General features: G+C 32.5%; 3 protein-coding genes, 1 long non-coding RNA gene and 1 other non-coding gene across 6 annotated transcripts; 3 read left to right on the forward strand and 2 right to left on the reverse strand.

The window, feature by feature from the left end:
- Nucleotides 385-456, forward strand: TRNAD-GUC. The gene has a single exon. It is a non-coding gene; the product is annotated as a tRNA-Asp (tRNA).
- Nucleotides 2964-4483, reverse strand: LOC109343849 (protein PHLOEM PROTEIN 2-LIKE A10). Its single transcript, XM_019582340.1, has 2 exons — nucleotides 4447-4483; nucleotides 2964-4416 (listed from the first exon to the last, which is right to left on the reverse strand). Exon 2 carries the CDS (start codon nucleotides 4353-4355, stop codon nucleotides 3102-3104), a length of 1254 nt encoding a protein of 417 aa, XP_019437885.1. The 5' UTR covers nucleotides 4356-4416; nucleotides 4447-4483; the 3' UTR covers nucleotides 2964-3101.
- LOC109343850 (actin-related protein 2) lies at nucleotides 8390-13673 on the forward strand. Of its 2 annotated transcripts, XM_019582342.1 has the most exons (15): nucleotides 8390-8519; nucleotides 8608-8718; nucleotides 9172-9306; nucleotides 9404-9475; nucleotides 9577-9655; nucleotides 9964-10013; nucleotides 10254-10357; nucleotides 10436-10504; nucleotides 10587-10650; nucleotides 10971-11039; nucleotides 11309-11392; nucleotides 12186-12244; nucleotides 12601-12667; nucleotides 13096-13179; nucleotides 13290-13673. In XM_019582342.1, exons 1-15 carry the CDS (start codon nucleotides 8478-8480, stop codon nucleotides 13368-13370), a joined length of 1170 nt encoding a protein of 389 aa, XP_019437887.1. In that variant the 5' UTR covers nucleotides 8390-8477; the 3' UTR covers nucleotides 13371-13673. The 2 variants fall into 2 exon arrangements, with proteins under 2 accessions (XP_019437887.1, XP_019437888.1); XM_019582343.1 differs by lacking the exons at nucleotides 10971-11039; nucleotides 11309-11392.
- LOC109343851 lies at nucleotides 11651-12179 on the reverse strand. The gene is made up of 2 exons (XR_002107264.1): nucleotides 11886-12179; nucleotides 11651-11716 (listed from the first exon to the last, which is right to left on the reverse strand). It is a non-coding gene; the product is annotated as an uncharacterized LOC109343851 (long non-coding RNA).
- Nucleotides 15028-15896, forward strand: LOC109343852. The gene has a single exon (XM_019582344.1). It carries the CDS (start codon nucleotides 15214-15216, stop codon nucleotides 15673-15675), a length of 462 nt encoding a protein of 153 aa, XP_019437889.1. The 5' UTR covers nucleotides 15028-15213; the 3' UTR covers nucleotides 15676-15896.

Genomic DNA, 16321 nt, shown 5'->3' on the forward strand with positions numbered 1-16321 from the left:
TCACGGACATTTGTTGGACTAATCTTCAAGGAGAGTATTACACGTATAAAATAATATTAATTTTAAAGTAAAGAAATAAGTTGTAATTAGAACCTTGGGAACCCTATATGAAAATACTTAAATTTAAAGTTGAGTAGTTGAATTACCTGGGTGCAAAATAAGGATTAACAGTGTATTACTATTGGAACTAGAACCTGAGAAGCCTGTATGGAAAGACTTCTATAAGAATCAACACTATGCTTAATTATAATCCAACTTAACAATAAAAATTATATAAATAAAAAGGACAATGATACAACGTGGCTTTCTGATTTGTGCAGTTATCTCATGAGAGTGATGTTTGTGAATGATATATATAACGCGTAAAATTAGATAAACAAAAATGTCGTTGTAGTATAGTGGTAAGTATTCCCGCCTGTCACGCGGGTGACCCGGGTTCGATCCCCGGCAACGGCGTATTTATTTTTGTTTAAACTATTTTACTCTTGAACACTAGGCTGGACCCTAATGCGTGTGAGGTACTAATTGTTTGAAGCAATTGAAGCCCAATATTTGCGTGACCAGTACCAGTAAGTAATGGTGTGATTACCAGTAAGAATATAAACTTCATTAAGAATGCCCAATTGATTGAAAGTTTATTATAGGATATGCTATTTATGGTAATTAAAGTCCAAAATCAAAAGACATAATTTTAGAAGATTAGAGAATCTGTTGTGTGATTTATAAACCTTGTCATAATGAAATTTGTCTTGTTTGATATTGTTGACACTTTAATTTGTATTCATTGTCATGTTGTTTCAATTGAAGGATGTTATGGAAGCAAAGGTGGAGTTGGATAATGAGAGTTGAGAAGGGAGAGAGGATTGTTTAATGAGAGAAGGACTCTAGAGGCTCATCTTGATTATATATACACTGAGAACCATAAACCCAGAACTTGAAGATCACTCTCTAGTTGAATCACATGCACTCACAATGAAATATAAGATATGTTTATACAATAAATCAAATATATAGACAGATAAACTATGTATGTCGAGTGTATCAATAAATAAATAAATATTTTTATTTAGTTGATATATGTTTTTTTATTTGTTCGTTGTTTTTGATTTTGGTATAAGATGAATGTTGCCTTTTAAGTTTCCATATGTTATCATAATCATCCCATGTGTCAAAATTATCAATAGTTTAAATCCAAATCCTCTTCATCAAAAGATTTTTATATCTCTATACCAACTTGATTTGATTTTGCCTAATAATAAATAATACACCTCATTCAATTTCTTATTAATTATTATTCTAATACGTTTAGATATTTGGCAAAACATCATTGAATTAGTATAAAAATATAGAAAACTTTTGGTATAGAAAATTTGGATTCCGTTAAAAATTAGCAATAAATAAGGTTCATCCGTTCATGAGAGATACCAAACAAATTTCTACACATTCTACTTTTGGTGAATATGCAAGTCTGAACGTGGCTCCACTCCCATATCAAACAACAAATATGCTTTTTTATTTGGCACCTGCATGCACGACTCACAAATGAATCTTCTCAACAATGAGTCCAGTACCAATCTTGAAATTGTTATATTTTCAACAATGATTTTGCCTAACCACCTTTATGTGCAATTATTATGCCTAGTTTGATAAGGCCACAAGGTAGCTTAAAAGTTTTTAACTAACTTATTGGACAGAAAATAAGCTACCTTGTGGTGGTTCTCAATTAGACTCATTTCAATAAGCTACTAATTTATAAACTCTTATTTGATAAAATACTTAAGATAACCTATGATTATAAGCTAGAAGCTTGTTTCATTTTATACCTAATAAGTAGGTTATCAGTTAACTATATCACACAAGGAATTCTCCTTGTGATTCCTAATCTGCATACTGGTTCTCTTCATTTTGTGTGTGTTGAGAACTGTTCCGAGTCCCTAGTCTGAAGGATTGTTTTAGTGTGTGTTTGTGGCAGCTTATTGTAATCAGGGATTCTATTTACATGTTACACAGAATCAGGAAAGAAGCAATATTTATCCAACTAGATAGATTAAGATCAACAAAGAAAGTTTCCAATCCCTGTAGCCATGTACTGGAATCAATCACTGCCATGAAGAGAAGGTAACTGATCCATTTTCAAGTGTTCAACAATAAAAAATGCTGAAGCATCACAGAGAAAAGACGCTAATCGTAATTACAGGCACAAAAGTGGTTAGGCAAGGGTTGATTACTCACAAAGTGCATCGTTGCTAACAGGTGATTGAATAGAAAAACACTAAAGATACAGACTTTGAACCATGGCAAAGAATGCATGAAACAGAAACAATAATAATTAATTAGATTAAGTATAAACCATAACATAAGAAATTTAAAGCATATGCTTGTAACATGCTTGTTAGTGAATAACCAAGAACATAGTTTGCTGCTCACAGTTATTTGGAAAAACCCAAATCTCATGCATAAAAATCAGAATCCTAAACGGAAAAAATTGGATTCACATTCCACCAGGCGAGATGATAAACTCACCTAACTACAATAATCTCAGAATTTGCCAGACATATATATCCAGCAGCAAGCTCCAGTTGCCAGTGACAGGTTCAAATATGCTAGGTATTCTAAAATTTATAGACAAAGGAAAACAACATACTCGATCAATCAAATTGTCATATAAGAAGGAAACAATCACATGTACTCGAAACTGAGTTTCTCTCTGAAGGGGGAACAAGATTGTAAGGCGGCAAGGTTAAATTGGAAGACTATTACATACACTGCTGTAACAGAGTATACTTAAAATATTACAATGATAGAGCCACTTACTTTATTTCCTTTCCTGAAAGCAATCTACAAAAGTGTCAATTTTCATAAATATCATCATAATGTAATATGATCGGTGCACAGTGGCATTGTTAGTTTAAGCAAAAAAGAAAAGTCTGAACATTTTTAGTATGTGGAATAGAGATAACTTCAAAATTACAGCCAGAATTTTCATCCACTGAAATATGACCTCATTTTTAGTACTTCGAAATATATAGAGGTTCAAGAAACAATTTATTGCCATTATATCCCAACTGCATTACATGTAACGGATCAATATAATAATCAGACTATGCAGGCAGGAGAATCCTACCACCACCCGTAATATGTAAATACAAAGCAATACAGAAGGTAATAACAACGGAAGACTTAGCTCCAACATATGTAACAACTTCTAGTCCTTTGTCCAGGACCGTATTATGAGCTTTGCTCGCACTCCTTTTGAACCAGTCTGATATTCTCCATAGCAAAAACTCCACAAATGACCTCAATGTTTCAAATGTCACCCTCCTCGTCACATCAAGCACAAGTCTTCTGTTGGCCGGCACAGACATTGTTGATCTAACCTGTTCAAGCAATCCAACATCCTGAACCCCACTAATCGAATTTCCAGATTTATGTTGTTGAAGAAATGCTTCTGGTTGCAGATACCCATCTTCAGTTGCAATTGGTCCTTCACTCTTAAAAGCAATAGAAGACACAGGCAAACTCGAATTCGATTTCACACTTGGGTTTGTCAACACCTGGTGAGATGTTTTAACCAACGTTTCAACAGCACCGTTACATAATGAAATCAGAATATCCTTAACCTTTTCCTGGTGTTTCGGGTTGGTCATTCCAGAAAACATTTCATCAAAACTATTAACATCCACTGTTCTGTCAAGAAAAACAGTAACTGCAGTGCTTACAAAGGTTTGAACACAATCCCCTATTACCTTCCTACACCTTTCATCACAAATCACACTCACCCAAGGAGGAAAATCCGAACCCTCTGATCGCGCCTTTGCAGAATTGATTTTACCATTAAGAGGCTCAGCATAAAAACCCAAAACCAGATTCCTAGCAAAGCTTCCAACAACGACGGATACAAAACCGGTTCCGGCTTTAGAGAAAAGCTTCTCCAATAGCCTATCCGAAAAGTTCGAATTTTCAGCGTTTATTTCAGAAGGATTATTCTTCTTCATCTGTAACCTATTCCCTCGCAAAATTCCAATGGTCAGAGCCTCCGAAACCCTAGATAAGGACACAGAGAACTCCTTCGATGTTGCAATTTTTGATAACTGCCTCAAACTTCGGGGAATTTCGTCCGAATCAGATGCGATGAATTGGTTGAAATCCTTGGTGAGAACGGAAATAGTTTCTGCGGAATCAGAAACCATTTCCGCAAGAGAAATCAAAGCTCTGAGAAGCTTAATGATGTGGTTCCTCTTTCGAACCACGGAGGGTAAATTGTAGGCCTTGTAAGCGCCATAACCAGAGGCTCCAAAAAAAGCGATTATGAGAAGCGATTTTTTGTTTCTTCGAGAGAAATTGACGAGGTCCATGGAAAGAGGAAAAGGTAAATCGAACCCCCAGAGTTTACAAATTGGAAACCCTAAGGGTTGGAACTGAAAGAATCGAATTGGATTTGAGAATGTGGGGTTAATTTGGGAATGTGGTTTAAAGTGAATGCTGAATTGAACTGGTGTGGAGGAAAATGAATAAGGGTAGATGAAGAAAATAAATGCAATTTATTGGTTCAGTTGGTTCTTGGTTGAAGGTAATGTACATAGATCACCAATGTCTCTTATTCCACTTAATGCATCAAGCCAATCAGAATGTTAATTTTTATTACTTTTTATTTTAAAAATATTCATTTATTTAAATTGGTTTGTGATAAAGAATGAGACAATATTGAAACAAATTATTATCATCACAAGGGAGATAGGAAGTTTGTACATCTCTTCGTAAATTGAACTCGAAAATAAATGCAAAAATCACATTTTTCAACAACCCATGAATATAAACACGTTTCTTTTGATTTGGTCGGAATTTAGATATCTTTCTTGTATTAGTATAACATCGACTTCAGTATAAATATTTTCTTAGATTTAGAAAATTAGAATGGTAATACATGAGAGTAAATAATTTCCTATGGGTGATGCTAGAGATATATAAGGAGAAAGATAATGTTCAAAATAATAAATTGTTGATAATAATAAAATAATAACTTATATTGATAAATAGGTTCATAATATGATATAAAAAACATAATACTAATACATATTTATACTAATATTAAATTCTTAATTACTTAAGAAATCATATTATAAAGTTATCCATTCCTAAGAGATATTTGTGAATACTCTAAACTAATCAAAAATATAATAATAATATTATCTTGATATTCAAATATTTTAAAATGTTTTATATAAGATAATTTAAAATATTTTATGATATTTTCACATATTATGTGTACTTCAATATAGGTATTATGATCACGATATACCAAATTATTATACTTTTGTCTAGACTCATAATAAGTATTTTAATCATAATGAGTCATCTTAGTTTACCTTTGCACAAAATGTCATTGTGTGTGGACTTGGTTTACCTCTGAAGTGTGGATGGAGAACCTGTGTTACACATATGACATGATTTTCCTTTGGCATGTAGGTTTTTTTCGCTTTACAATGATTTAGTTATATCTTGTCATTGTTGTCATTTATCATAGTTAGATTGGCCACCCAAACATGATTGATTATCGCATGAGCTGGATCTCGTTTGTCCAATAATTGGCCTTATTCCTAGTGACTATCGAATCGATGTTGGAAGAAGATAGAATGAATGAAAATTGAAGAAAATAAAAATTATGAAAAATATAATAACCTTAAGTCTATTTGATACAAAAGAAAATAAAAGTTAGTCTTCTACAAATTCGAAGGCATTCTAAACAGAAAAATTCTTTAAATTACATATTTTCTCCAAACTTTGGAGGGAAAGGTTTTCCTTGGCGTCAACATTACCTTTTTTCCTAAATAAAGATCATTTGTTCCAAAAAATTTATGTCTTCCTGTTCCAAGTCAATCACATTATAAAAAATAATAATAAAAAATTATTTTCTGGTTTTACGATTTTTTTCCTAACTAGTTGCCATTTTTGATAAAATTGGTACACAATGAGACACCAAATCTTGGGATAGGTGATCTCTATTCTATTTTCCTTCCTTCTTTCCATTACAATAAAAAATTGAAAACTAGTTTTTAAAATAAGGATCCTCTCATGGACAGGCTAATACCTTCCAAATAATAACATGTGGTAAAAAAATGAATGATTATAATTTTACAGTTAAAATAAATTCAAATTTTAATTCAAAAAAGATAAAAAAATCTCTAAGCTTCCTCATTTCCTTCCCTTTTAACAGTCATATGGATTTGATGGGGTCATATGCAATTAACAAGGACTTATCTCTCAGATTTATGCATATATTTCATCCCACGTTCTAGTTTTGGATCAATAGAAAAGGGAACAAACATCAAATCACTGTCTTAGCTCCACTTTTATATTTTCATTTGAGTTGCCAAAAAACATCATCCACATTATAACTCATATCTAGCTTTTCAGCAACAACAAAAAAATGTATGGAAAAAGGTGCAACAAGTTCGTTTCACAGCCTCAAACAAATCCAAGTAACACATAATGGCACATTTGCAACTTTGTTGGTCATTCAACTATGAAGATTTAGCAGCATTGGTTGTTTTTGTTGGATGAAGATTTAGAAGTAACATTTAATAATTGGTCTAGTGGTATGTAAGATCCTGCTATATAAAAAAAAGTTAAGGATTTGATTAATGAAAATAACACTTATTGAGAGGCACAGTTACAACTGAAAGAAATTAGTTACTTATCAATAAAGAGTGAATGACATCTGGATAGTACAAAAAAACTAAAATAGATCTTCAACTCAATCAAATTTCAAAATTTTCTTCTTTCAGAATAGCTATGAAGATTTCAATCAGGAATAAAAGATTTCATATTATAAAATGGTAGTTCTAATCTTTATACAACAAAAACAACCAATGCTTCTAAATCTTCATAGATGGAAATTAAATTATGAACCATAAAATAAGAAGCAAGATGAGCATAATTATAATGAGTCAAGAGGAGAATAAAACATGTAGCACCTATTAACCATTAACCAATAACAAGTAACATATATGAGGATAGAAATTATATAATATTGTTAAAAAAATTCAATGTCACCCTAGAAGTGAAGAAATGACCAAACACTTCATAGATGGTTGATCTTGAGTTCTAAGTACCAAGAGGTAAAGGAACATGTGACTTTTTTTCTAAGCATATTAGTCGGATGAGGATTACCTGTTTTAAATGTATCCCATTTTCTGTCCCAAACTATCATATATTTACACGTGAATAAAATAAAAAATTTAAAAGTAAAACGTAATAAAATGGAACCCTGATTGACTTATGACATAAAGTAAGACATTATTTGGACAAGTAATCTCTATTCCATATTCGTCTACCTGTTTTAGGTACAACATTAATGATTAATCATATTATAGGACTATGCCCCCACCTAACAGAAGCACTTGTTGGATATTCATTTGTTAGGAATTCATTCATGATGTTTTTTATTCGTTTTTTGTATTACAAGAAAAACAATATTATTTTATGGGGCATGTTTCAGCATTGGACTATTAATCTGGCCCAAAAGTTAATCTCCTCTTAATAAACCTGGAACACGGGCTTCTCTAATTTCCTATCGGGAGCACCAACATTTCCTCTGTCAATTTAGTTCTAAGCAATACAAAATGTTATTAACTTCATGGTGTGTTTGATAGTTGAATTTTAGAGGAAAATGAAATGAAAGTCTTGAGAGCTATGAAATATATTTGTAAGATGACTCCCAAGTCTTCATTTTCCCTTCATTCCCCTCCAAAATCCAACTCTCAAATAAACCCTTAATATTTTTCAAAGAAAAAAATGTACTAAATAAGGATGAAGATTTATAGAGGCACTTACTCATTAGAAATTGTGTTTATCCAAGATTTTTCTTAAACAAATCCCTCATATAACTGCATGTTATATAAATTCAACTTCTTTGAAAATTTAAATGGCAACAAGAGAAAAATATTTTATTGACACCAATATCATGTAATCTAGGAAAACATGTAAAAGAAGCAAACTATGCAGGAGAAGTTTAAAAAAGTGTATACAATATTAAAATTTTGTTACAAATATTGAAATTACTACTAAAATTACTCTTGAAGACTCAAACTATCTTCAATGACTTGCATACATCTTACATGTAAGAGGACCTTATTAAATCATAACATTTTATTCATGCACCTTTTAGATTTACTATATGTATTATTATTATGATTTTATTTCTTAACATATTATATATTCAATTTATTAAGATTATATATATTACTAATAATATATTAGTCTAGTAATGTAAAGTTTCACTAAATCTAAAAATAATTAAAAAATCAATAATTCAATTCCTAAAAATAACATAGATTAACTTACGAAAATATTAGAATAATGAATATCTAAACTTAGAAACAGTCATTAATGAGAAAAGTTAGTGATACATCTTTGGCGGACCAATTTCTGGATCCAATACAGAGAAGACTCTCCTCACTGTTTCTCTCGCCTTCAAAATGGACAGCAGAAACGTCGTCGTTTGCGACAATGGAACCGGGGTACTCCTATCCTCTCCCATCTTTCATTTGATTTGCTAATGAACCCTCCATTAAATAATATATTGCAAAATGATCCTTGTGAATGCAGTATGTGAAGTGTGGTTTTGCAGGGGAGAATTTCCCTACATCTGTTTTTCCTTGTGTCGTAGGCCGTCCCATGCTTCGATACGAAGAATCACTCACTGAGCAACACCTCAAGGTTTCTGCTTTACCTAATAATTATATGCTGTTAATGAAACTCAGGAGTTGTAGCCGAGTCTCGGCGCAATGGTAAGGTTGTGTGCAAGCCGCATACCCCACTAAGTGTGAGCCTCGCGTGCAATAGGACACCTTTTTTTTAATGAAACTCAGGAGTGGATCATCTCATGTGCTATTTTTATGGTAAGGTAGTTATGTGAAAGAGAGTGATAGACAAAAATTAACTTTAATGGTAGATTTAGTTTAGATCTGTAAATTTCCCTTATTGTAACCTTTGTGTATATCTCTCTCCTCTATGTAATAACTTGACAATAGAAAAACACATGATGATGATTGAAATGATTATTTGTGCCTAGTCATGAATGATATTTACTGAAACTTTCTGTTTTTGAAATGTAGCTTAGTCCTGAGATAATTTTGTTGTTGTTGTTGTTGAAATTTGTGTTTCGTATAGGATATTGTTGTTGGTGAAGGCTGTGCAGACTTGCGGCATCAGCTTGATATATCGTATCCTGTAAACAACGGCATCGTGCAAAACTGGGATGATATGTGTCATGTGTGGGATCATGCATTCTACAATGAATTAAAAGTAACTTTATTGTGCTTTTAAATGTTATGTTTTGACTACGACTATTTCTGTTGGTGTAATATTAATAGCTAACTCTGGTGAACAATTTTCTTGACAGATTAACCCACAAGACTGTAAGATTCTACTCACAGATCCGCCTCTTAATCCATCAAAGAATCGTGAAACAATGGTCTGAGAACCGATTCCTATTGTTTTTTTAGAAAACAGTGTTAATTTATAGTGTGTTTCATTACTTTAAATATTATTTTTATACATGATTTGACCTGGCAGGTCGAGACAATGTTCGAGAAGTACAATTTTGCTGGAGTGTTTATCCAAATCCAAGCTGTTCTAACATTATATGCTCAAGGTGCTTATAGAGATGGGTTAAGGTTGAAGTTTTGTTATTCTTTATTTTCTCATCCTAACTGTAGTTTTCTCCCATAACACATATTACCCCTTTTTGTAAGTACTAGCTCTTATGATAACTATTGTTGTTTATAAGCCATAGATATTTTATATTTTGTATTATTTTATACACAAAATGTGGTGAAATTACATGTCATAATTTACAAGGCTTTGTGTATGAAATAGTGAAACTTAAACTTCATTCATCAATATGTTTTCTCTTCGTGCCTTCTTTCAACTTGTACTTCAACATTTATTTACTCATCCCAGGTTTACTGACTGGATTAGTTATTGACTCGGGTGATGGTGTCACTCATGTGGTAATTAATTTTCTTCTGCTTTTCTCAGTTATTATTCTGAACACCTTAATGATGCTTCTTGTCCAATTTTCATTTTTCAAGTAATTATGAGTTTATGATATACTGATTGGTCACCCATCACCATCCTGGCACACATTATGTTGCAAAATTGATATAAGTTTTTACTGTGATAGCGTATACTATTTATGAATTATAGGTAGTCATTTAGAAAATGCTAAAAATGTAAGTTTTTTTATCAAGGTTCCAGTCGTTGATGGCTATTCATTCCCTCATCTCACGAAACGAATGAATGTAGCTGGCCGACATATAACATCCTATCTTGTTGATTTGCTTTCAAGGAGGGGGTGAGAGCTAATTCCTTTGATTTCAGTTGTAATATCAGTATGACGATTCTAACTGGAAGATAATTTTCTTTCCTTAAGGTATTCACTAAATAGGACTGCTGATTTCGAGACTGTTAGGGAAATCAAAGAGAAGTTATGCTATATAAGGTCAAAATCAAATCTCATTGCTGCACTTTGGTTTCCTTTGTTCTGTGATTTTTCTTTATTAGCTACATCGATTTCCCTACAGTTATGACTACAAGAGGGAATATCAGTTGGGGCTTGAGACCACCATCCTTGTCAATAACTATACTGTAAGTTGATATCCTGAATTTTTTGAAATCTTTATTAGGCTATTTGTGCAAATGATTATTGATTTAGTTGGCAATTCTGGTTGAAATGGCTCGCCCGGGCATAAAGGAACAGTGTGCTTAAATCTAATCCTTTGATATGTTTTTTCACGTGTTTTTTTCATAAGCTTTGCATGCATTTGTGAAACCATATTTATAATTTGTGTGCCTTAATGCATGTAAGCAATCTTGAATACACAACATCTCATGCATGCATGGCGCAGCTGTCATTGATATAATGTTTGTGTTGATATCATAATTTTTGTTTACACTCTCTGAACCAGCTTCCTGACGGAAGGGTCATTAAAGTAGGCACTGAAAGGTTCCAGGCTCCTGAGGCTCTTTTCACCCCGGTATGTACATGCTACATGGTTCACATTTGATTTTTTTCTACCCCTTAAAGTCACCCATTCACCCACCCACCCACCCACCCACAAACACATCTCTCTAAGAAACAGCTACCCAAATCCTATCACAGTGGTCATGACACAAGTTGTTTTTTGGTTTAACATAACTTTAGCGTTTTAACTAGTTCTAATGATGTGCCTCTGCAATTCTTGCTAAATTATTCAGTGTGTAATTTGCTAACTGATGATTGCCTTGCATTCCCCCCTTCCTTTAGGAACTAATAGATGTCGAAGGTGATGGGATGGCTGACATGGTATTTCGCTGCATTCAGGAAATGGATATTGACAACAGGATGATGGTATGATAATACATTTGAAATCTAAACTTTAATGTCGTCTTCTTAAGTAAAATAACGTCGATGTTAGTTACTACAATTTAGGCTTGAAAGGATGTAACAATATCTTCCATTCATTGAAATTTAATGATGAAAGTTGGAAAAGTTAAATGAATACTGAGCTACTGTTTCCGAGATGAAACCTATTACAGCCGTTAGATGCATCTCGGAAATGCTTGTGGAGTTGTATTAATATTGATCCCCCCACCTTAAGATTTTTTTAAAAATCTTTGGTACCTGACAATGTTGCAGTATTTCAAGTCTCACAAGCATTTCTTTGATTCATTACTGACTGTCAGCACGAAGGAGATGTTTGGTTGTAATGAAAATCAATTCATACTTGCTTAGTTTAACAAAAAAATGGGAAGGTTGAGAATAAAATATAACTCAATTTCACATCGGCCACACTTTGGAAGAAAATCTTATTTACTCTGCCCTCAGTTTCCCACCTTCCCACTTTCCACCTACTCAACGAAGTAACTCCTCAAGCTGTGTTAACCTCTACCTGATTTTAGATAATTGTAATGGTTCAATACTAAATCACAGTCAATTTCCATCTTCACAATATAGGTATCATCATAATATTCTGTTAATTGAAGAAATTGCGTATATGGAATTATGGATAAAACCACTACAGCTCTGGTGTGTTTTGTATTTTCTTTGATTTGTATAGATATCCTACATCTGTCACTGTCTTTTGAATTTGAAAATGTCATGCAATTTATTGCATATTGTATCATAAGTTTCTGCCTTGCAGCTTTACCAACACATTGTTTTAAGTGGAGGGAGCACTATGTACCCTGGGTTGCCAAGCCGGTAGTTTATTACTTCTCCTTTATGTTGGCTTTGATTGTCCTTATGTAAATGTGTTGCTGAACTGAGTTAATAATATTATATATGCTCACATTACATGTATAATGTAGTGCAATTTTTTTAAAAAGAAATTCATTAACACAGAAAGAGGATTATGAAGAGTGCTGAAGATAAGAGATCCCCCTTGCAGAAGTAAAAAGAAAAAAATGACTAACAAAGAGATCCTCCTTACAGAATTAACTAAATTATTTTGGATGTTCTTTCTTTTATTTGGCTTTCTAATACTCTTTAATATATCAGGCTTGTTATCAAATAAAAGTTGACAAAATCTATGTTCTGCCCCTGTCCCCCGTTTTCAGATTGGAAAAAGAAATACATGATCGTTATCTTGATGTTGTTCTGAAGGGCAACAGAGATGGATTGAAGGTAAGCTTAGGTTTTTTTTTCTCTTTTTCTTGGGCTTCTCCTTGTGTATCCTATGTGGACCATTGAAGATACATTTTTTCTGTAATTTAGCATTGATTAAATTTTGATTTTTGATAGACGGCCTTGGCATCATTTGACGATCTTTCTAACCAACCCCTAGTCCCATATGACTTAGCTGCTGTTGCTTATTAACTTAGCAACAATAAATAAGTTTTATCCTGTCCTTATTTATGTTTCAATGCCTGATATAGGTACTTATTATGCCATGTTTATTAAAGTTTTGGTGTAGTAGAAAATCTGTCATAAATTCTAGTAGCCCCAATCGTTTCTATTTTGGAAGAGAAAGAGTATGTCCACAGCCGTGAATTAAGCTAACTCATTTTCCTCTTAAACTTATTCTCATAATATCCTTTTCTGGCGATGATCAGAAATTGCGATTAAGAATTGAGGATCCACCGCGTAGGAAGCACATGGTGTACCTTGGAGGTGCCGTCCTTGCAGGAATTATGAAGGTTCGCGTTAATTGTTAATTTTTCGCTTGTTCTCTATCTATATTTGTAGCTGTTGAGGGTATTTTCCCAGTTTGAACAATCAGCACCTGAGTCAGTTTAACAAAACCCAGGACGCACCAGAGTTTTGGATTAACAGGGAAGATTATTTGGAAGAAGGACTTGCTTGCCTAAGCAGGTGTGGCCAGGCATGACTTTTCGAAGTCTGTTACTGTACGGAAACTGATAAATCATTTTGAGAAGCAAAACCACACCAGAAGCTTAGTGATGATAATTGAAAGCTGTTGAAATTGACTCCTATAATAACTTGCACTAAGTGGTTGGCCTTGTTTAACTAGTTTTATAGTAAATGCATTCATGTTGGTCTATAGAATTCACAAAAGAATTCTTGTATCCTATTCTCCTTGCCAAGAGTTGTTGTAACCTTTGTTAGCATAAGAATGGTGAATAAATAATGCACCATTTGTAAATTTTAAAACCATGCCATGTTTGTTTTATTTTGCTGAGAGTTTTTACTACACAACTATGTTGAGTTATTCTTCCATACTCTAATCTCAACTATTCTCAAGTTCCTCATTCTCTTACAAATATTAGCACAACTTGGTGTCTGTTTAATGGTCCAATGAAGGTTTTAAATGTTTCTAAGCTCCTTATGGAAGCAAAGCATGTTATTATCTTCTTTTTCAATTGCAAAAACTTCCAAATCAACCATACCAAAGAATCTTTAGAAAGAAAGAAAGACACTTGCCAAACATAAAAGGCAAAACCATAATGATATTTACTGAACATTTATGTATTAGCAAAGCCATAGTCATGTAGATATAGGATGAATGCAAAGCTGATATTTCATATTCCTCTCTTTTCTATTTACAAATGAGTATTAGTCTAGTAATGACATTCAATGTTATGACATAAACTCTTAGGTTTTTAACTATTCCTATAACTTATCATCATCATCTTCAAGACATTTGAAATTGCATCACAATCTTGGCAACTTGCATGATTCTTCAGAATAAAAAAACTCCAATTCAATGGAAAATCAAAACCCACAAAAAAGAGGCTCCAACAAAAAAGTTGTCATCTGTGTTCAAAATCCAGAACCCACTCTGAATAACTAACCTAAAAAGTATAATATACCTAAAAAAATCATTTACATGACAAAAGTTGTCAGTGCAAGAAACCCTTGTACATTTTCCATAGAATAACAAAGGAAAGGTTGAGTGAGGTACACGACTCTAAAGTCTTGGAGAATCCTCAAGCCAAAATAATAATAATGATAAACCAAATCCAATCAAATATGCACAACTTACCTAACCTGAAAACTTGCACTTAAAGAAATAAGAGATAACATACCTAAAACTCAATTAAAGACTATTAAATAAACAATTCTCCTCTAAATTAAAATAAATGTATCCAATGTTTTTACTCCCTAAAAACATTTTTGAAAATATCTTTTCAACTCCTTTTATTCTAAATACATCAGCTTAGTGCAAAAACAACAGTTTTGTTATAAAAAAGCTGAAATCAGAGTCAATATAGTTAAAACCATATTTACCAAACACAACACATATCCATACGTAGGAATATTGTATTCCTTTTAACTTGTTCGTCAGTTTATAATGTTTATTTTCTATGAACTACTTTACTTTTTCCTTCTTTTGTCTATACCTACAAAAAAGGATAATAGAAAATTTTTTGTGCTAATTATGACAGAAAAAATGATGCAAAAATAAGATAGTGAAATATTACCGGTCCTTCAAATCAAGCCACGTTGATAAGGCGACCTTATACTTAAAATTATTTTTAAACAACTTCATTAATTAAAACTATACACTATAGTACAAATAACAATAATTATTTATGCTAACACATTCAACGCCTTTGTTCTTATCTTTATATTTCCTGACCCAGTTTTCTCTGAAAAAGTCTAATCTATATTCTCAATTTCATATCCCCTAACTCAATTTTTTTATATTCAATTCTTTGTCCTCTTTATATAAATTTGTTACTCTATAAACCAAGCATCATAAATCAAAGATGAAGAGAAAAGGGCAGAGCCAAAACATGTTGTTGAGGATAATAACAATACCCTTAAGAGTTTTGTGCAAAGCAAGGGACATATATGTGAAAAGCATAACAAAATGTGGTAACAACATGAGTTACAACAACCCTGTTGATGCTGTAGGAAGATTTTCATCTTTGCCTAGAAGTTATAGTGCTGCTACATCAACAAGGTCAATGAACAATGAAGATTTTGCTGAGCTTATAAGAGCAGCATCTGCAAGAACTTTGGTTAATAGAATTGATGTTGATAATTTGGTTTTGAAACAAAAACATGAACAGAATATGGCACGTGAGGTTGTTGGAGAAAATGGGTTATCTAAGTCTACTAGTGTTGGTATGGGTCGAATTGATGAGGATATGGCATGTGATATAAGTGAGGAATGTGGTGTTGTTGTTCCTCTTTCTTATCCTAGAAGTAGAAGCTATGCTGTTTGAAAAACAAGTCTTGTTTTATGAGTTCAACAATGTTATTCTTCTTTCATATGCTTCTGGATCCAACCTTGGGAATCTTCATTCACTTTGGTAATTATATTAAATGGTAATATATTAAGTTTGTAATTTGTAATTTGGATTTTAATGTGAGCAAAGTAGATATATAAGGGAATACTTCTGTCTCACGTCTTGTGTTACTCCGTGTGTCATGAGTTATGATTGGTTAAAAAAAAAATCTGAGTTAAAAATTTAATTATTAGATACTTTTCTGACCGATCACGACTCATGACACATGAAGTAGTGCACAATATTGTGGGATAGAAGATGTAGTCCTGATATGTAATTTGTATTTAAATAGTATTTCTGAGAATGTAATATTTATATACTATCAGTAAAGTTTTATCCACAGTCAATATATCATTTATCAATAATGAATGATTACCGAATAGATTTTTCTTTATTCTATTAATTCTATCTTACACATGGAGTTGGTTGAATTGCATAGTTATAAGTAGAAGTTAATTAATAACTTCTATTTTGATTGGAATGGTTTGTAGTATGTTTTCGGCTTTTGGTGGTTGGTACCTTGAAACTTGAAAGTAACGTGACAAAGATTTCTACTTACACGCTATTAGATTTCAATAAATAA

Source organism: Lupinus angustifolius, chromosome LG03, assembly GCF_001865875.1.
Source record: "Lupinus angustifolius cultivar Tanjil chromosome LG03, LupAngTanjil_v1.0, whole genome shotgun sequence".
Lineage (NCBI taxonomy): Eukaryota > Viridiplantae > Streptophyta > Magnoliopsida > Fabales > Fabaceae > Lupinus > Lupinus angustifolius.